The sequence below is a fragment of the Archocentrus centrarchus genome, chromosome 3, assembly GCF_007364275.1.
Source record: "Archocentrus centrarchus isolate MPI-CPG fArcCen1 chromosome 3, fArcCen1, whole genome shotgun sequence".
In the NCBI taxonomy this organism is placed as follows: domain Eukaryota; kingdom Metazoa; phylum Chordata; class Actinopteri; order Cichliformes; family Cichlidae; genus Archocentrus; species Archocentrus centrarchus.
This window is the reverse complement of record NC_044348.1, coordinates 23,205,300-23,226,045: the sequence shown is the minus strand read 5'-3', so window position 1 is coordinate 23,226,045 and position 20,746 is coordinate 23,205,300. Positions and strand designations below refer to the sequence as shown.

The following is a 20,746-nucleotide window of genomic DNA, read 5'->3' as shown; positions in this document are numbered from 1 at the left end:
CAAAAACAAAACACACCTCTAAAAAACATTTTTTGGCATCTTTTTTCTTGGTGGAGTAGTAAAGGGTTAAGCTAAAACTGAAAGTCAAAGCTAAAGCTTCAGTTAAAATTAAACTTTTAAAGAGCAATGCTCCCTCCATGCCAGTGTGTGGCAGCACGATGTTTTGCGAGTCTACGATCTGACAGTGAGCTCAGAGAATAAGATGAAATGCGACAGTGATACGTTTCTTACTCTAAATTGACTCATTTCAAGGAGTGCAGTCCGTAACATTTTATCATCTATTGTTTTCTTGAATTGCGTGAGCTTAGTTTTGGCCTCTATGAACATTTTGTGTGTATTTTCTTACGCCTTTGCTGAGTTTTGGCACTGAATAATCGTAATGAAGCGCTGCCTGACAAGCTAAACTCGGAGATCAATAACCCCGCTGCCTTCAATGGATATGGCGGCAAAAGAAATTGTTAACAGTCTCCAAACTGAGTCCGTCGTGAACCGCTGGCTGTTAGATTATTATTTGTTTTTGGCGCTAGAGTTCTTTCGAAAGGAACAATACGAGGATTGCTGTGCCATTACAAAGGTACTCGACAGTAAGTAACAACCGGCTCACTGTGTTTTGACTCTGCGGTTATCAGAACTGCATTTATTTTTCTAACTTACTACCACGATAGACAGTATAAAACTGTCTCACAGATCCACATCAGTTGTGTGCTATATATGTCAAAGTATCAAGCTCTTGAACTTAGCAGGCCTTAGCGTTACAGTTTGGGGAAACATTTAAACCAAGCTGACAGAACTCCAAGGGTCGTTTGTTAACAGCAAAAAGTTGACTGAACTAGAAAGTGAAATGCACGACTACTGAACCACCAAGTAACTTAATCCAAATGTAGTTTGCATTTGATTTTTAGTCATATGTTGGATTAATTGTAATGTGTTTGTTTATGGCAGTATTTGTCCTACATTTCCCATATGTTGACTGATTTATGGCAGCATTGTGATACTTTTAATTATGTTGTTTTTATTGTCGATTATACTATTTTTGTTCTTTCAGTGCTAGAATTCTTTAGCTGCTAGAATTGCTGCTGTGGTAACGCTAATTTCCCTTGTGGGATCAATAAAGTATCTATCTATCCATCCATTCACCCCTCCATTCCTCCCTTCCCTTTCAGGTGACTTTAGATTAATCAGTTGATATAAATAACAGTGTTTAACCAGATATACTTCTCTTTTATTCGTGATTTTTTTCCCCCCCGTAAATATTCATTTTTGAAGCCTTTTCATTGCTTTGTTACAGGTGTCTTGGCACGTCCTTATGAGCGCACTGATCTCATGTCACAAAAGATTCAAGTGTGGCAGTTTCTTTCCCGGATAAATGAGGGTGAAAAGCTTGGTAAGATCAACATTAATCCATTCATCATCACACATCTCTTGTCAGTCTGACTCATGGTGCCATGTAGTGTCACAATTAAACACATTTCAGTCCAGTGTGAATGAAGATTGCATGATAATTTATCAAAATTCAGAATGAAACTGAGTTTTGCCATATTTAGCATAATGAATGAATGAATGAATGAATGAATGAAGTTTATTGCCATGTGGGTGAACAAGTTCACACATTGGAAATTGCAGTGTTCCAATGTGCAATTTCCAATGCACATTGGAACATTGCACATGGCACATTGCTAAGAATATGCTGGTTATTCTTAGCATACAGAAATACTAAGAATAACCAGAAACAAATGGCAGCTTTCTCCAAAATAGTAGTTACATGTGCACTGATGTAGTCCTTTTTTTACATTGCGAATAAGCACTAAGAAGAATGATTTTTCTTTTGTTTGTTTGTTTTTCTCTGCCTGCAGACCTCTCTTCTCAGTCAGTAACTCCTCTGGAATCAGCCCTAATATTGCTGGAAAATATGATCCAGAAGTTCAGTATCCCACAACAGGATTACAAGAATGTATGCACTTCAATTAAAGAAATGGTAAGCATTTCATCATATATTCAATTTATGCATGTAATCAGCTTTTGCAGTCCCTTTTACAAAAGCATACAGATAGCCTATTTTGTTAAATCAAAATCTATGGATGACATGATGTTGCTAACCAGTCTCTGTACGTGTGCGCACGCACATGGCTCTAGCTCTTTGTGTGTGGCAGATGAATACATGTGCTCACTCCACCTTAAGTTAAACTGTTTTCACAAAGATGAATGAGGTAATTTGTTTCTGTCTTTAGATTTTAATGCTTTTTATTAAAAACGGCAAATTTGACAAAGCAGAAGAGGCTCTGAACAAGCACTTTACCAAGAGGATGGATGGCAAGGTGGGTTTACTAAATTGAAACACAATTTTCCCTAAATTACATTAAAATTTCTGTGATTTATGTTTTCATTAAACTTTCATCTCAGTAACTTTATTCACATTGTCATTTTTACCCTATTTACACTGTTAAAATGAATGTATAGTATAAAATGCTGCGTACAAAGCAACAAGAGCAGGGGTACTTGCTTAAATAATTTTTGTGGAAGATAATGCATTTCTGACATAGAAATGGACTTGTACTTTTGACAGTTTAAAAGTTTTAACAATGAAAATCAACAGACTATTTTACTTGTATTTAGCAACTTCAAGTTGTGCAAAATGTCTTTGGTTATTCTAAATTATTTATGGTGCATGTCATATCTTACATTGCTGAACATTTTGTGTTCTGTGTAGAGGATGCTTTTTATGGGTCTCATCAGTAAGAAGAATAAACAGCATGAAGTAATCGAGCAAATCAACTTTAGACAGTTCAAGAACGAGATGCTGGTTTTTTGCGAGAGCCTCTGCCCTGTAAGCAGCCCTTTTCTCGAGAAGGTATGATGCTATAGATTAAGACTTTTTCTAGTGTATATTGAATGAATTATGAAATTTAAAATTTTTGACAAATAATAATTGCTATTCAATTTCATGTCACTGGCACAAGAAATATATTTAATTATTTACTACTGATATGTCCTTAGTTTCAAAATCTGCTTTGGTATCAGTAGGAAATACTTGCTTGTGATTTTGTTTAGTCCACGAAATGAAATGAATACAATACCATGGATGTGACACGAAAGCCTTTTTTTAAAATCATTTTTGTGTATGTCTACCAGGCTGCAAAGCAACTTATTGAAGAGAAAACTAAGGAGCAACACAACAGTGGAGGTAGAGCTAATGAGCAAGCCCAACCACTCCCCTCCTCAAGTCCACAAGTAAACGCAGTCCAGTCTGTGCCATGGTAAGGGTCTCTCCCTCAGTTGATTTGGAAAAAAAGCTAAGTAAAAAAATTTTTTTTTAAATGGGAAAAGGGGGTGCTGGAGCCTATCTCAGCTGTCATAGGGCGAGAGGCAGGGTTACTCAGGGCAGAGCCAGTGAAACTGGAGCTGTTCTATAGTACTACCTTTAATTACTTTATCCTAGAGCTGTTTTAATGCTGGGATTTCATACTTGTCCCATTGACATGTAGCACACTCTGTATCTACCCCCTGTCATCACTGGGTAGCAGTGGTAAAAGGATGGTTGCACCTCGGAAATCTAACACAAATGTCCATTATTGGTCTTTGTTGTTAGTTTTATGATGTTTGAAGGAGTACCAGAATCATCAAATCATCTAATGACTGGAAGCAATTAGGTCCCTTAATTATTACCTTTAATGCAGTTACCAGCTACACAAAGCACTCCAATATAATCCTAAATTGTTATTATTACTTTGCTCACCCTGCTCAAACATAGTGGCTTTTGTTGTTGTTGTTGTTGTTGTTGTTGTTGTTGTGGGTAGGTCATTTTTAATTTCTAAATGAAAGCCTGTCCTGTCTGGCCTCTTTTGCAATCAGAATCATGATCTGAATGTTGTGCTAAACATATTTGCTTTTAGAAGAAGAACTCTATAAATTCTCTATAGGCTCTTTTTTCTTTTGTTTATTTAATCATTTCTATTATTATTTACACAAGTGCAAGTGTAATATGATATTGACAGGTTGGACAGGCAGGAAGAAAAGAGCAAGAATGGAAAAAAGGAAAAGGGGAGTAAATTGGAGAAATAAGGGGACAGAGCACAGGTAGAGACATACAGTCGTTTACCAGCTGCTGTGCCTGTTAAAATCATTTTTAAGAATGATATATGCGCACACACACAAAGCACCTGAAAGAGTGGGAAAAATGAAAAACAACCTGGTTGGGTGTGTGTGTGTGTGTGTGTGTGTGTGTGTGTGTGTGTGTGTGTGTGTGTGTGTGTGTGCAAAGCACTCAGTGTCTAAGGTGTAAATAAAATTGAGGAGCAGGCAGCAGCGAAGAGGCGAGTGGTGTCACCCACTAACCACTGGGTGACACCACCTGCCCTCCAAGGCCCTATGTATATTGCGATGTGTCATGAGCCGTAATGACTATGATGTAATTAAAAATCACAGGTTTTAACCGTTCTGATGCTCAGTTTGAACTTTAGCAGGTTTTCTTGACATGTCAAAATGTCTAATTGTACTGACTTTCTGCCTTGTGATTGGCTGACTAGATATTTGCATTAACAAGCAGCTTAACAGGTGTTCCGATTAAAGTGGCCAATGAGTGTGAATATGTTGTATACGTGAACAGCTATCCCTTTTCAGCCCTTTTATTCTTGGCTGTATCTTAATTTCCAGCAAACATTCAACTATCCAGAGAACCAGGCTAGAAGTGGCCTACAGAGCCTTAGCTGCAGTTTTAAATGAAAGAACATTTTCTCAGCTGGAGGAAGAAGTGGAGACAGAGGACCAGGAAAGGGAGGATCTTTACCTGCACCTCTCATCTGATCCTAAAATGGACACCAATCTGGACTTAGAGCAGGAAATATTATTTCAGAGAGACTCGGGCAGCCCCATGGAAGTTTCACCAGCAGACCAACCACCACAAACAGATGTTCCTCAAACTCAGGGAAGTTCACTTTCAAAGACAACCTCTGTGCCGTGGAGCAGGCAGCTTTACACTGTGTCACGGCTGGTGATGGAACCAGATAGTCAGGCAAATTCACAGTTCTCAAAAGTTTCAGAGGAACTGGATACTGAGGCCAGATTAGAAGAGGAATCACAGACACTGGCTCTATCAAATAAAAGAGATGTGCAGTGCCCAGTCACTGACCAAGAAGTTGCCATACCAATTCCACAACGCCGCAGACGAACCAACAGAACTGACAGCAGGTACTTGTTGTTATTTTGTTTTCCCAGGAAAAGATTTGTTGTTGTTGTTGTTGATAATATAAAGTTACTCAGTTCAACATACCTTTAACAATGAGCTGGTTAAGGCAGCCATTATACTCTGTTGCAGATGTTGACTCAACCGCAGACACAAAGGATGAATAGTCAATCCTGTTTTAATTCTTTGAAGTCTGGCTGAAGGCCGTGTGCGTAGTTAATGGTCTGTAATGTATTGTTTCTACTGACAAGATCACACAGTCACAAAAAATTGGCAGGCATATGGACGTCTGCACAGAGCCTCATGCTCACTGGCTGATGATGTAATTTATGTCACTCAGAACCAAGCAGACTGTAGCAAACTCCCAGACATAAAAAACCAAAAGATGTCCCTAACAGCCCCATGTAATCCACCCTCTCTTATGTCCTCCCCCTTCTTCTCCCTAATGTAGAGACTCAGTGCTGGTGAAGCGGAGGCTGTGTTAGTGGTCTCAGCTTCAAAGACTAGGAGAATTCAAATCAAGGTCTTGGATATTTGAAGACAGCAGTCAGAAATTTCTGTTTAAAATAGGCAAATTTAAGTTCTCAATTTTAAGCTGGGAACACACTAGCAATGAGAAGTCAATGGGGAAGGCAAAGACTGCCACTTTCTTTAAAACTACTGTAGATCTCAACCAGCTAAGGTAAAGCATCAGTAGTGTTGCTTTGTTAGTTGTGGTTCGCTTTATTTTTTATTACAATTACATTTTGTTATATTACTTTGATGTCTAAAATCACAGATAAATAGCATTAGTTATCAGGCTAGTCATTTACATTACTCTTGTCTAACAGAAACTACAAGTCAAAACAGTTATTATCAGACAGTGAAGAAGAACCACAGAGGCTCTCCAACCCTTCAATGATCATCTTCCCCAATCTGTCCCCTCTTCACCCTGTCCCTCAAACAAGCTCCACTCCTCACAAGGATTCTACTCAACTCAACAGCCATTCCCATTCAAAATGGTGAGTAGACATGACACCAGAATCTTGGGTTATGAATAGATAGACTGAATATGTCCAGGAAAATAAAAATGTAACAAATAGAAAAAAAAAACACCCAGTTATCTTGGATCTAAGATAATCAACTTACTCTCTTTGTTTTTGTTTTGATTAGTGCATTTTTTCAAAGTCCCAAAGATGTCAAGAGTGAAATTACTGATGAGGAACTCCATGACCTGTCAAATACTTCATCCAGCAGGTAAGTCTGTATATGCAACAACATCCATATATCAACATGGCATGTTGTAAAAAATGCACTATATGGACTTTAAAGGATTTTAACAGTAACTTCTTTTTCTCATGTTTGCTGTGGGTTGTTCAAACACAAAAATTGAAAATATTCTTACAAATGAAAAACAGTTATATATTTTTAGATTTCAAAATGTACTTTTCTTATTCTCATTATCAAAAATGTATAGGGCCCACAAACAATTATCTTAATATATATAGCTTAACATACTGTTGGGAATAATTAATAGTAATGTATATATGCCCCTTGAGGCGACTGTTGTGATTTGGCGCTATATAAATAAAATTAAACTGAATAGACTCAAGAGTCCATCCATCCATTTTCTTCCACTTATTCGGGGCTGGGTCGTGGGGGCAGCAGCCTAAGCAGAGAAGCCCAGGCTTCCCTCTCCCCAGCCACCTCCTCCAGCTCATCCAGAGGGACCCCAAGGCGTTCACATGCCAGCCGAGATATAATCAATCTAGCATGTGCTGGGTCTACCCCGGGCCTCCTACAGGTAGGACATGCCCAGAAAACCTCACCCAGGAGACATCCTAGTCAGATGGCCGAGTCACCTCAACTGGCTCCTCTACTCTGAGCCCCTCCTGAATGGCTGCACTCCTCACCCTATTTCTAAGGGAGAGGCCAGCCACCCTTCAGAGGAAGCTCATTTCTGCCGCTTGCATTTGCGATCTTATTCTTATGGTCACTACCCAAAGCTTGTGGCCATAAGTGAGGGTAGAGACGTAGATCGACCAGTAAATTGACAGCTTCCCTTTTACGCTCAGCTCCCTCGTCACCATGACAGATGGATCGGGGCAGCGTCTGCACCACTGAAGGTGGCTCACTTCTTACTGGGGGTAAATTGCAATGGTAACTTATGCCGTGAACCAGTTCCAGATTAGAGATCAACAGGTATGACATCGCTGAGTGCTGACTAATCAGTTCTCCAGAAAATAGCATCACTATTCCTGGAACTTCCAGGAACTCTGTGGGGAAAGTAGTTTTATTGTTCTGTAAGCATTCATGATCCTGAAACAGGACAACTACACAGTACCTGCAGACCTCATATCAGATTTGTACGTAGACTAAGCCAATGCTTAAATTTTGTTTTTATATTTAATCTTTACTCTCAAACCCTTAAAGAGCACTGAATCTGCAGCTGAAAAGTTTTATTTACAGCATGTTTTAAGCACAATGTAGCTTCTCTGCTGGGGAAATACACTTTATATGTGCAGTTTGTTTAGCCGTACCTTACTAAAGCCACTGAATGAAGTGCAACTGTGTGTTGCACTGTCACGGGAATGTACGTGTATTAATTTGGTGATTAGGAAATGTATAAAATTTTGTTGTACCTGATTCTAATCTGCTGCTGAGTCTCTTTGACACTGCTGGAAACACAGAGCAAACACCAATAGTACCCGTTCAGTCAGTCATATAATTTAATTTTGACCACCAATTTCCACATCTCCTTTATTAGGCTGTGGGACAGTAACTTTAAATGTTTAAATGGATCCAGTTTAAAGTTTCAAAGCTCTAATATGCAGCAATCACCTTAGAAATAAACAGCAGCACTGAGAGTGCTCCCAGCAAAAAAAATTATTACCTGGAATTAAAATATTTATTTTACCGCTCTGTACACTAAAGCGTCAGATTAATCATTTTCTGCAGTATTCATCTGTTCTTGCATTTTGATATTGTATCTGGTGCGGGTGGCTGATCAGCATCTGGGTTGTGTTGCTTCACTGTGATTCTTTTGTAGCACAGAGTTGTAAATATCTGTGCTTCTGCCTTTAAGGGCACTCAGCTGAGTGTGATTGGCTCCCACCTGGTTGTCACTCTGATTGCATCAGAAGACAAAAATTTCAGCTTTTCTCATCTTTCCCCTAATTCTTGGTGCTTTTAGGTCTCTGTATCTGCATCATGCTTCGAGGCCTGATCAAATAGTGTACAACAAATAGTGTATTCTTCTCACACCTATTTTGCTCTGTATGTATGAAGAGGTTGTCTATTCAAAAGTTTATTTTGTGTGCTTTGTTTAAAGCTGGGAACATCATTGGTAGCCTATGGAGAAAACCAGGCACTTCTTACTTAATACCACAATGTACAAGATTTAAACCAGATAACTTAAAGCATCAGTATTGATTTAGCATTTTGCAATCAAAGTTTTTCACTCATTTTTATTTTTCTACAGTTATTGTGCAGTTCCTTTTACAGTTGGAAACATGGCTATTAATCTCCAGAAATAAAGAGTAAAACATAATTTTAATCAACAATGACTCAATCTCCTTTGATAGATAATCACTGAGTTTTTGCTCATCACACAGAAAATCTAAAACGTCAAAACAGTTACCATCAGACAGCGAGGAAGACCCACAGGAGCCTGTGACCCTCAGTAAAACTCCGGTGCAAAAGCCTCATGAGCAACTGTGCAGTGATTCTGCGAACAACCAAGTGTAACACCAGAATCATTAATTTGATATTATTATTCTAGATAAGTGTTTAATGATTGATATTTGACCAGTTTTATTTAATAATGCAGGAATCCAGATGTTGTGGATGACTTTCATATTACAGACTCTTCGATGGAGAGCTCGCCGGTCCCTTCTCATCCCGTCCCACAAACGAGCTCCACTCCTCACAAGGACTCTGCTCAAACCGTTTCCTCTTCTAAATGGTTAGTAACACCAGGAACTATGAGAAACTAGTGCAGGTGGCAGTTGGTTCCCTTCTATCAAGCCCAAAGTTAACGCAGCCCCCCACCAGAAGATTTTTAGACCCCTTCCTGCTTCCATCTGGAAATGGTGGTTTCCTTTTCCAGCAGGACTTAGCACCTGCCCTCAGTGCCAAAAACTACTAGCAAATGATTTTCTGATGTTATTGCTGGGATCAATCGACCAGCCAACTTGCCTGACCCAAAAGCAGCCTGGGCTTTGACAACACCTCAGCAGTTGCACAAACTGATCACCTCCATGCCACACCGCACTGATGTAGTAATTCATAATTTTTGAGTCCCAAACAAGTGTTGAGTATATAAATTAACATACTTTACATTTCAGTTTTGTAAATCCTTTTCTGATTGATCTTAGAAAATATTTTAATAATTTGAGATACTGGATTTCTGATATTCATCAGTTATAAGCCATAATTTTTAAAAAAGCCTTGAAATGTTTCACTTCATGTGCAATAAATATGGAATATATTAAATTTTACTATTTTTGAATTATTAATGCTTAATGATGCTCCAGGTTTTTTTTAGATTAATTAGTATTTTACTTAAACGACTGATTTTTAAATGTGATTATTACAAAAACACACCCACCAGATTTGATTAATGGCTCTAATCATTTTAAAATTTGATCTTATGTAGTTATGCTTAATCATTTTGGCAAACCTAAATAAAATCTGGCACTTGTTCACAGGAAGCAGCTGTACAATAATGCAAAAGAAAGCAAGGACGTGTGGAGCAATGAAGAGTTGTATTTTACCTCTACAAAGAGCAGTATGTAGTATTTCATCAAATATGCAAGTTGAGTTCATGGTGTTAATGTTAATAACAATTTTATCTATTTTTTTTTTCCTCCCTCCAAGACTCAAACATGAGCACAGCTTCAAATTCAGGCCATCAGAAAAAGGTAAGCACAGCAAAAACAGGTCACTGTGATTTCGTGTGGATGTGATATTTGTATTTAACTGCCTTTGTCACATAAATGTGTGAATTATTCAACTGGGAAAAAAAGAGACAGATGACTAGTGTTTTGTTTGTTTGTTTGTTGTTTTAACTGAACATCCAGGACAACCAATATTAAGTGCTGTAAACCAAAGTGATTTCAAAAGTACCAGATTATGCTGAACTCCTTCTTCAATACAGGCATCTCCATTAAATGGATATATTTGCATGCTGCTTTTGCACACAAGAAAAGCTGCTTTTGAACCTGCCTACCAGTTTGAGTTCCTGCAATGAACACGCTACTCGGTTTAGTCATTTACTTGCATTAGAATGAACAACTTGGACTAAAATGCTGTCACGCTGTAACTGTCATCTTACGGTCTTGTTGCAGAAGTGGACGGAGAGTGAAACACAGAAGTTAAAAGATGGGGTCAGAATATTCGGAGAGGGCAACTGGACTAAAATAAAGGCATATTACGGCTTCAAGGATCGAACGAACATCAACCTGAAGGACAGATGGAGAACGATGAAAAAGTTAAATATGGTCTGACTCACCAAAGCTTAGATCATTTTATCCCATCTGCTTTCCTTTATTTTGGTTTCTTAAATGACCCGTTAATCCTTTTAAAAGACACTTTACAAGTTCAGTGTTCATGACTCAAAGATTATTTCCCTTTTTCATAAAGAAACAACCAAACTGCAGCAGTACTGATTAATGCATCTTCACTCTAGTCCTATAGAGCAAGCTCACTCAGACTGAAAATGATAAAGGATTTATTTGAAGATCCAAGTTACAAAAGACATGCATACAAAAACAAAACCCTTTCATTAATACAACGGGGGAGGGGGCATACCAGGAAATCCTGCAAATGGCAGAAGTGAGTCAAGACAGGTGGTTTGTTTTAGTCCCTGGATTGTAGGGAAAAGTGTTCCAGGTGTAACTGTTCAAGTAGGCACTTTGATCAGGTCTCGTCAACATAAAATGTTTTATTCAAACCAAGCAGGTAAATTATGAAGCTGTGTGAATTCAGTAAATCTTACGGTTGAAAATAAAATGTTTAACTGTCCACTTGTTTCTGCATCTTTATGTTAATGTGTCCTCATTCCTTATGAACTCTCCCACATCAGCCTGGTGGAACACAACAATGGACATGGGGTCCACTCGACGACACTCCTGCGTAGACTTTGCCGCCACACCAAAACCCTGAAGATAAAAACACAACCAGTTCATATATAACCTTAAGTTAGTCTCTTTTTAGTACACGAGTGACTAACATGGCTGCACACAATATGTGCTCTGTTTTCCAGCATGAGAAGAAGAAGAAACAGCCTTTATTGTCCCACAGAGGGGAAATTTGGGTGTAACAGCAGCCGCAGTTATTATAAATATAAATAAAGATATAATAATTCACACTATTAAGAAAAGAATATATATATAAAATCAACAAACAATATTAACCTTAATACTACTAATAATAATAACACTATATACAATGTGCATGATGTGCCGGACTATTTACAGTATATTATATATTATCCTACATTGTGTAGGCTATTGTGGTTTTTGTTGGGAGCAGTGATGGTTATAAAGTCTTACAGCTGCTGGGAGGAAGGATCTGCGGTAACGCTCCTTTGTGCATTTGGGATGCAGCAGTCTGTCACTGAAGGAGCTCTCCAGCAGAAATACATGTCTTTAGTGTACTGTGAGCACAGTGCAACAGAGTGACAAAAAAAGAGCAAACTTTAAAGGACTTACCAGGGGTACATCTGCCATGGAGTAAACCACAACTCCTTGATACTGCATAGTGTTTTCAGTGATTCTACCAAGGCCAGATTTTAGCACGTGGTTCCCATACAGGAAAGACTGCTCGGCTCCAGGTTTCACCCACACCTTAAACTGAAGATGCAAGAAATTCAAGAATAATAACAATGTTATTCATACATGAATCAATGTGTCTAATATGACAGTAACTCAGATTAATGTAAGAGCCCACACCCATTTCTCATTGAAGGAAAATTTATTCAGAATTTCTAATATATTTAATTTAAAATTTATTATAGAAATTTTCCAGAACATGTTAAACTGACACCTGTGTCACAGTGGGTTCTTGAGTTTGAACAATCAGGGGAAAGAAAGTCTTGAATTTTTAAGCACAAACATTGCTACTTCCCACTTATTCTGAACACAGTTCATTACTGAAGGTAGACCCCAGGAGAGACTGAAAAGCGCACACAGTAATCTACAACTGAAGCAGGACTGTCATAATATCAAATGTTTACCAGTTCCACCAAATAACTGGTGCAAATGCATTGTAGCATACAGGGTAGCTTTATAAGTGGGTTAATATAATTTCTTGCAGTCTTAGGATCTCCAAATAACAAAAAAGAAAAACAAAATATCCATATAAATAAGATGTGAATCAGGAGGCAGACTTGTGAACAGATACAACTCTTCCCACATATAAACTGCTATTTGTAAAAAAAAAAAAAAAAAAAAATGGAGTAGTGAGAATGTGTGGCGCTCACAAATACTTCAGAGTCAAATGCAAACATTTTTTTCCCCCTCTTGGTGCAAGTCAACCTGGTGTAATGAGATGGAGATGGAAAAAAAAGAAAAGAAAGAATTTAACAGCCATTTCCTGTTTACAAGTACAAACCCACAGTGAAATGCCTCAAGAAGCATGTCCAAATGAACTCACTTGAGACTGTATGTAGGTGTAAACATCAATGAGCTGTCTCATAATAAAGATTTAATTTATCTGGTTAGTAGTAAATGGACCAGACGTTAAAACAAACAAAAGAAATCATGAATTATGTAGGTGATACACTTTGCCAGCACAGTAATAAAACCTCTACCACAAGGGTGGGTTATACTACTTTCGGGTTCTACAATATTTTTGGAAATATTGTTCTTTCTGCTTGATACCATTTGTTTTAAAACTTCAGTTTTAATTTTTTTGCGAATAAATTGCATTATTATAAGACAAGCTCCTCAGCATATTATAATTAAAATAATTAACAATTGCAGCATTCAAGTGATATATGTATCAATAACTATGAATCATGAACACTTTACACTTTGAAATATATGTTTAAACATAAAGCTATGTTTAAACGCTTGTGTAGCACCACTTTTCAACCAATAAATCTGTAATAAGACACAGGGCCGCAGATGATCCTGAAAATCATGGCCAGTGTTTGCCAATCTTCAATACTGTTTTTATTTCTGATTGAATATTCTGATTCCCCACCTGTATAGCTGTCTTTACCGGTGAAAAACAATTTCTGCATGTCATATGTCACTAATCTAAACACGTGGTTCATTCCAACCCTCAACACTGATTTTCTTGTAACCTTTCCAGAGCCCTTCTGGAAGATGATCTAGTGGTGCAGGTATTATCTCACATTATTGAGATTTGAGCAAATACTGGAGAGGACTTAGGTAATACCCGCATTTCTTCATTTCCTCCATCTTACTTCAACCCCTGTTGATATATTTGTAGGAGGGACTTGGCTGTGTATTGTAGTTACCTTTGCATATGGAGCGAGGAAATCCAGGGCTGTGATGTGCAGACGGAACTTCTTGGTCTTTGTAAACTTCCCAAAACACGTACCCACTGATATGAGTTTGTCCCGGGAAAAGTTGGTGCCCAGCTTTAGGATTTTCTCACTGTGGACAGAAAACCAAACGCCTTAATTCCTCCGTGTACTGACAGCTACCCAAAAAATGCGTGTTTATTTATCCACAATTACCTCATATAGTAGACTCTGTCATGGTGCAGCCTAAAACAGTAAACACCGTCTGGTCGGTCCACTAGAAGTTTTATGTTTTCACCAATGCTGTTACAAGAAAAAACACGTGGATAACTCATACACAGCATAAGCTAACAGGCAGGCTAAACATGTTGGTATAACTTGAACCTTTAAAGACAAAAAAAGGCGCAGCAACCGTTCACTCACTATTTTGATAATTTCTCAAACATCGTTTTGGTCTCTTCTTCTGTCAGCGGCCTCATATTTACTATATAATCCGTATTATTAGCAGCGGATAAGCGTATCTCACATGAGTAGAAAACGTGGGGTCAACACGGAAGCCGTCACGCTGTAAAAACGGAAGTCGCATGACGTAAACAGTGACCACAGTTCCTGGTTTTTTACCTTCTTTAGCATTCAGTCGGAGGGAGGTGTTTTCTCCGGTAACCCGGCCAGTAGCTGGTAAGTTTTCTCACTTAAAATACTTACAGTTTACAAAGAAAGCTTGACAGAGTGGTTGGGAATAATTACGCAAACCTGCATTTGTTTCAGCTTTTGCTTTAATTTAACAACGAAGTCACAGTTTCCGAAAACGGGCTGAGTTAGCTCCGCCAGCTAGCTGTCAGTGGAAAAAAACACAAACCCGCGGCTATCGGCAGCCAGGGAGCCTTAGCTTAAGAGCTAACCGTATTAGCATGTGATAGCGCTTACGCCCGATTGACTAAAGCAGTTCAGTTCTGATCAATGCCGAAGCCCTGGAATAGCAGTAGTAGTCGCGCTGAACTGCACCCAGATGGGAGCTGTGCTCAGACTGGTCATGTAAAGCGTCTTTGCCGCAGCGTGGCGAAGTTACATAACGGTGATTTGTTTGTAAATACCTATTAGGTTCGAGTAATCCAAGATCACAGGCGGAGTTAGTAATCCTTAAAGGATGCCGGATGTGTTTAGAATCACCATTAAACACCTCTGCCCTCATTTTACGACTCTTGATAATAGGATTCAGTTACACTGAGTGTCAGCGGTGTGTGGCGTCAGCTGCATAGTCAGTGTTTTAGACTGGGAAGCAAAGTGAGCACTTTGCTTTTGGCAGATCATTTGATCCTCCTGTCACCTCCTATTTGACAGGCAGAAGGCCCTATACTGTTTCTTTCTGAGCTGCCGAAAAAAAAAGGCATTCACAGATGACATTTCGAAATATCTGATCGTACTGTGTAATTGCATCCACACACAAACGTCTTATGTTTTAATTAGGTTTATTCGGGTTGTTTTCTCGTTTCAGTTTACATTTTAATGTTTAAAATATGTTTGGTATTAATTAGAGTATTAGTTTAGGCTTTTAATATGGGTGATATTTGGATAGGAGTTACACTTTATAAAGGGAGTTGACACGCATTGATATAGTCATCCAAAACAGATGTACACCGACGCCTCCCCACCCTAGTTGTGTTGACACGTTTGAGAAAATTGGCAAAGACTGATGCTGACTTTAAGACTATTTTAGGTAATTTAAGTACACAATATTAAGTTGTTGTTTTTTTACTTAACTAAAATTCGATGTATATTTAACTATAACAACTGTGCGAATCATATATGTTTAACTGCATTTTCTTTGAACCTTGTAAACAAACTACTATATTATGGCTAATACCACAAGTTAATTAATCCACTTGTCCTGAAAACAGTGACATTTCTGTCTACACAGCAACATTCACCATCCTAACATGTATACATACAGCTTTAAACTGAAAGTTGTCTTTCAAGACCACCTTGTGTTTCTAAAAGCAAATGTTTACTTCATTGTAGAATAAAAAGTAGCGTTTTGAACAAGTAACAGTGGAGGTATTTTCATTATTTATTTATTTCCCAAATGATGCTCCACATTTTCTGTCTCTGTCCTATTAGCGAAATAAGCCACTAGACGATTTCAGGTCCAGGGGGACGTTAATTAAAATGGAAAGCTTATCAAGGCGGCAGTGCTAATAACAACCTGCTGAAAACTGAAACATGGGCTGTTCATTTAACCTCACAGCCCAAGGTTATATTCAGGTAGTGAGTTACAACCAGAGATTAACCACAAAAGTGACAGTGAGCCACTGTACAGCCTGTTGAAATACATGGCACGCTCAGACCCAATTTCTTTGTCATAAGACTTGTTGCAAGAAGAGTTAAAATTTGAATATGTCTAACGTATTTGCTTAGCTTTTAGTTTTTAAACTTCTGACTTTTTTTTTTTTTTGAGGAAGCCAACATATTTCAAATACAGTACATGTCTGTAGTTCACTCTTAAAACAAAAATAACCTTAGAATACGTCATTAGCTGCAAGATGGCATCCACATACAAGGAGTGGGAGTCTTCCAAGAAAGGCCGTTTCAAATAATAGTTTTTCATCAGAATTTGCTTCCTATAGAAGTAAAGCTAGTGATCTAAACAAGCTGCTGATACATATGTTAATTGAATGGCATTTGATTAAGATTTTTTTTCCTCTCTCATTTGTTAACATGTCAGCAGGTGTGTGCTGCCCTGAGTTGGGAGAGGAGTTTTCGTGCCAACGGTTTACCCCCAAGAAGCCACTGGCCTGTGCCTGTCATCAGTTTCCGGCGTGTGTTTGTGGCTCTGGTAACACAGAACAGGAAGACAGGCGCAGAGAGACGTCTGAGCAGAGAGAGGAAACTGCTGCGGCTTCTTCGTTGGCCTCAGAATGACTGAGTTCTGGGTTTGTTTCAGTTGCTGCATTGCAGAGCAGCCACAGCCTGTGAGTATGAGATGAACAAATTTGAAAGAACTGATTTACTTAATATAAGGTGCCTTGTTTTAAAGGTTTCTAGTCGGAATATAGTTTAATAAACAGTAGTACTCATCCAGCTAAACACATAATTGCAAATGATTGGCAGGCAGACTGACTATAATAGGGAACTGTTTGTCACAATAATAACCCTTATCAATTTTGTCACTGTACGCCTAAGTTGTTGAGCCCTTTGGAATGACCACGGTGTCTGTAACGATTACTAATGACTGCTAAAGACAAAAGCATTCAGACTACAGACCTTTGTACTTTTCTTGTCTTTATTAAACTCACTAAGTAATTACTCACACGGAAGGCTTTAAACTGTAAATGAACTCCTGAGTACTCATAAATGCTACTTTATTAGTAAAAACCTCCATCAGAAATTTCTTGTTGCTGCTCATCAGATGTGCACAGTGATCAGGAGGGAATTTGGATCATTCCTCTTTACAAAACTGTCTGAGTTCATCAGTATATCTGGGATGTCTTGATTGAACATCAAACCATAGCATGAGATTTGGTACCCCCCCCCCCCCCCCCCCCCCCCCTCTTGTTTTTCACTCTAAACATAGTGCTGTAGGGGTTTTTTTGTTTTTGTTTTTTTTTTCTCAAAAAAATTCCACTTGTCTCATTTGCCCAGAGAACAGCTTGAGAATATTTGGAGGTGTATTCACACAGAGGTTTATTTTTTCCAGCTTGCGCTTAAAGTGATTACTCAGTGTGACTAATATAGAAATAACTTTTTTGTGTGTGTTGTAAGTTTAGTAACACTGGATTGATGATGCATATTCAATAAAGCTTATTACTGTGGCAGTGAATTGTCTGTAAAGAGACATTACAAATGATCCATTTTTTACTTTTGCCTCAGTGCCGATCCACTGCAACAAATGTTTAGAAAGGAAATAGATAAACATTTAGGTTCTGACTCACACGTGCACTTCTCCATCATCAGTGATTAGTAATAATTGCTTTAAAAATATCTACTGTGGTACGGCTACTTGTGATATCAAGGTTTAAATAAAGTTTTATGCTACTTTTCAGAAACGGCGGCGACGGATCGATCGCTCCATGATTGGGGAACCAACAAACTTTGTTCATACCACACATGTAGGCTCAGGGGACATGGGCCTGGGATTGGCATCAGTAAGGTTTTTTTTTTTTTTTTTTTTTTTTCCCCAGAATGTTCAAATAAACATGTTTTGAGCCAGTTAACATTTCTGTGTTTCCATAGGTGGACTTAGTTCAGGCCCAGATGAAATCAAAAGGAGGATACGCGCATACAAGTTCTGAAGGTTCTCAGTTATAACGAGGTGAGGGATGCCTTGTTGTCTCTTAGTGAAACTGACATTAGCCACAAATTTTTCACTACCCCAAAGCTTGTTTTCATGCAAGGAGCTGTTTAAAACTGGTTTAAAAAAATTACGTTTGTCTATTATTTAAAACAATTTTTCACTTAAAGATTATAATTAGAGTTTGGGGTAGGATGTGTGAAATTCTAGACTCAGGGCTCGAGCTATAACCCACACGAGTGGTAGAATTTTAACACTATCTTGTAAACATCAAAAGTCCCCATCTTGACTCCACCCATGCAGTGTCAAAACAAATGATGGCAAATCAAGCCTGCATACAGCAGCAGGGCCTGCCTTGTGTGGTTTTTGAGAGGAAATGGGAGAAATGCTGTGAAGCGCATATTTATAGTATACCAGCATGGTATTGTTTTGTGTATAATCTCTCCAATTGTCATTGTGAACAGCTGTCAGTATAATGAGTCATTTTCATTTGACATCTTTTTTTTTTTTTTTTTTTTTAATGTGTGTGGCTGTCGTTACATTGGCAAAGACAAAGCTAACTGGCTAACTGCTGACATTGCACCGCACCGTGTTGCTTTTTGTCATAGGTGCTTAGACAGATTCACCCCAACAGTATCAAACATCTTTGGGGAAAAAAATGCAGGTGAAAGTAAATTGGACCCCCCCCCCCCCCCCCCAAAAAAAAAAACCCTAAGTGTAGTATTTTGTCATTTGAGCTTGACAGACACACACATACACACAAAGGCACCTCTCCAGTGAGTAGCAGCTGAAATCCTAACATTTGTTCCACCTGTTCCTCCCACAGCTCTTCAGTCTTGTGGAAACTACTGTTGTTGCTATGAGGAAGAATTTTCAATAAGCAGTTCTGTCCATAAAGGACACAGGACCAAAAGATGAAACTACTGCTTTAAACATAATGATAAACATGTGTATATATTTTATTTTTCCATTCCTTTTTTTTTTTTTTTTTTTTTTTTTTTTTAATGAAAGCACTGCTATCCATTTGCTGCCATACTGTTGCACTGTAAAGAATAACTGTTTAAGAGTAGGGAAGAGGGTTTAGAAAGCTCATAATCTCAGTTAGATGTATGCTTGTGTGTATGCATGAGAAAAATATTTTCAAAGATACTTGCTGTTATAGCCCATTTGGATGCCTGTATTTATTATCTTGATTTGAAAACGGACCTCATGGTGGCTGGGCCACGCTGGAGAGCATTTGAAACATCCAACTTCTTTATTCTCAGAGGTTTATCAAAGGACAGGTAGCGGTAGCAAGGCAAAAAAGCGATATGTTCATAGTTTTATTCTGAGAAATATAATTCTGAGTTGCTTTCAGGGTTGAAGATTGCTGTTTTTGTAATAAACTTGAAATGAGTAGAGTACACTGGACCATAAGTTGTACACTCACACTTGCTTAGGAGTTCAGCAATGATTTAAACTGTTTTGTTTTTTTTTTTTGTTTGTTTTTTTTTTATATACTCATTTAGATTGAATCATATAGGATTTTAATAAACTATGAACTTCCTAATCTGCCTTCTGAAGTCATGTTATTTGTTTTGTTAGTGTGTTAAAGTTGAAGTAGGCACAAATCTGTAAAAGGCAGCATTTTAAAGGATCACTCTCCTTCTGAAGCTCTCCACTGTCTGTCATAAAAGCACCTTATGCCAGATGAACATGGGCATATGTGAGGACTGTATATGCTACCACAACACAAGCTTGATCAATAGGCTTGACAAAGTTTGCCATGTGACTTTGCTTTTTATGTAGCTACATGTTGCCTTCACTTGCCAGTGGGTTTTTCTGTCGTCAAATCTACCATCTGAAGGCACATACACCTGGATTTGTAGCTCAGCCAATAGGAACACCTTGAAAAACCTGTGATTGTCTCCCATCATGGGCTAAATTTTAAAGTTGAAAGAAGAGCTCAGAGGAGGTGCAGTAGGCTAGATTTTCTTAGAGAGCACCAACTACAACACGAGAATGAATACTATGGCGTTTTTACCCAGGTATCCAAAAATGGTGTCTGCCTCAGCTTTAAAGCTTTGGTTTGAGCTTTTATTTATTTTTGCAATTTCATATTTTAAAATTTTTTTTTTTTTTTTTAAGGCTTGTGTACCAACAGACTAAGACCTTAATGTGGAAGTAATCAGATCATTAACAAACACTGCAGCAAATGTGGGTTTTGATACAGTTGGCAGTATTCTATCTAGTTCACCTTTAATATGTCCATCATATTTCCATCTTTTTTCTTTTTTGTTTTTTTTTTGTTTGTTTGTAAAAGATTTTAGATTTGTCTGGCAGTTTGTATTTTTTTTCTGTAATTTTTAAGCTCTTTGTTGTCCTCTGGAGGTCTTTGTCATTCTGCCATGACTGTTAAAGCTGACAAATGCAGCTAAATGGCTTCCAGCTTCATGTGACCCACCTTTGAAGCAGTGTTTGAGCTTAAGTTGTTTCTGTTTTAAATCATTGTTACATATGACTTTATTTTGTAAAAATTACTAAAAGTATTAAGACACCTTTTAACCATCTTGGACATTACATTATTCACAGTTTGCCAGTGTTTTTAACCTTAAAGCACATATAATTTCTCCTTACTTGGGGAGAAAATTCAATAAATGCAGCTCTTATTGCCCAGTTATTCTGGTTGTCAGTTATGTCAGTGATTCGACTACAATGTTCAATTTTGTTTTCCCCTTGGAGTTTTTAATGTGTTGTCCACATTTGTGAACTAGGGTCCATTTATTTAAAAAAAAAAATATATATATATATAATTAGATCAAAAGTG

The 20,746-nt window shown here is 38.0% G+C and overlaps 3 protein-coding genes across 4 annotated transcripts; 2 read left to right on the top strand and 1 right to left on the bottom strand.

Annotated features, from left to right (window-relative positions):
* The first annotated feature begins 244 nt into the window (after positions 1-244).
* Positions 245-10,735, top strand: LOC115776095 (telomeric repeat-binding factor 2-like). Its single transcript, XM_030723725.1, has 14 exons — positions 245-584; positions 1,289-1,384; positions 1,854-1,975; positions 2,229-2,315; positions 2,708-2,848; positions 3,130-3,254; positions 4,651-5,184; positions 6,010-6,180; positions 6,332-6,415; positions 8,773-8,901; positions 8,988-9,122; positions 9,868-9,947; positions 10,037-10,080; positions 10,507-10,735. Exons 1-14 carry the CDS (start codon positions 434-436, stop codon positions 10,663-10,665), a joined length of 2,058 nt encoding a protein of 685 aa, XP_030579585.1. The 5' UTR covers positions 245-433; the 3' UTR covers positions 10,666-10,735.
* Positions 10,736-11,084: 349 nt separating this feature from the next.
* Positions 11,085-14,217, bottom strand: LOC115776135 (60S ribosome subunit biogenesis protein NIP7 homolog). Its single transcript, XM_030723737.1, has 5 exons — positions 14,076-14,217; positions 13,869-13,955; positions 13,647-13,785; positions 11,872-12,012; positions 11,085-11,319 (listed from the first exon to the last, which is right to left on the bottom strand). The coding sequence occupies exons 1-5, from the start codon at positions 14,129-14,131 to the stop codon at positions 11,200-11,202; spliced, it is 543 nt and encodes a 180-aa protein (XP_030579597.1). The 5' UTR covers positions 14,132-14,217; the 3' UTR covers positions 11,085-11,199.
* A 22-nt stretch (positions 14,218-14,239) lies between these two features.
* cdc42se2 (CDC42 small effector 2) lies at positions 14,240-18,933 on the top strand. Of its 2 annotated transcripts, none has more exons than XM_030723743.1 (5): positions 14,240-14,330; positions 16,375-16,621; positions 17,693-17,794; positions 17,883-17,961; positions 18,767-18,933. In XM_030723743.1, the coding sequence occupies exons 2-4, from the start codon at positions 16,568-16,570 to the stop codon at positions 17,955-17,957; spliced, it is 231 nt and encodes a 76-aa protein (XP_030579603.1). In that variant the 5' UTR covers positions 14,240-14,330; positions 16,375-16,567; the 3' UTR covers positions 17,958-17,961; positions 18,767-18,933. The 2 variants fall into 2 exon arrangements, with proteins under 2 accessions (XP_030579603.1, XP_030579612.1); XM_030723752.1 differs by having other exon boundaries at positions 14,243-14,330; positions 16,378-16,621.
* Positions 18,934-20,746: the final 1,813 nt, after the last annotated feature.

Coding starts and splice junctions, on each gene's coding strand:
- cdc42se2 (XM_030723743.1), top strand. CDS start 16,568: ATGACTGAGTTCTGGGTTTGTTTCAGTTGCTGCATTGCAGAGCAGCCA. Junction 16,622..17,692: donor TTGCAGAGCAGCCACAGCCT/GTGAGTATGAGA, acceptor GCTACTTTTCAG/AAACGGCGGCGACGGATCGA. Junction 17,795..17,882: donor TGGGCCTGGGATTGGCATCA/GTAAGGTTTTTT, acceptor GTGTTTCCATAG/GTGGACTTAGTTCAGGCCCA.
- LOC115776135 (XM_030723737.1), bottom strand. CDS start 14,131: ATGAGGCCGCTGACAGAAGAAGAGACCAAAACGATGTTTGAGAAATTA. Junction 13,786..13,868: donor GACAGAGTCTACTATATGAG/GTAATTGTGGAT, acceptor TTCTGTCCACAG/TGAGAAAATCCTAAAGCTGG. Junction 12,013..13,646: donor TCCTCGCTCCATATGCAAAG/GTAACTACAATA, acceptor TTGCATCTTCAG/TTTAAGGTGTGGGTGAAACC.
- LOC115776095 (XM_030723725.1), top strand. CDS start 434: ATGGATATGGCGGCAAAAGAAATTGTTAACAGTCTCCAAACTGAGTCC. Junction 1,976..2,228: donor GCACTTCAATTAAAGAAATG/GTAAGCATTTCA, acceptor TTCTGTCTTTAG/ATTTTAATGCTTTTTATTAA. Junction 2,849..3,129: donor GCAGCCCTTTTCTCGAGAAG/GTATGATGCTAT, acceptor TATGTCTACCAG/GCTGCAAAGCAACTTATTGA.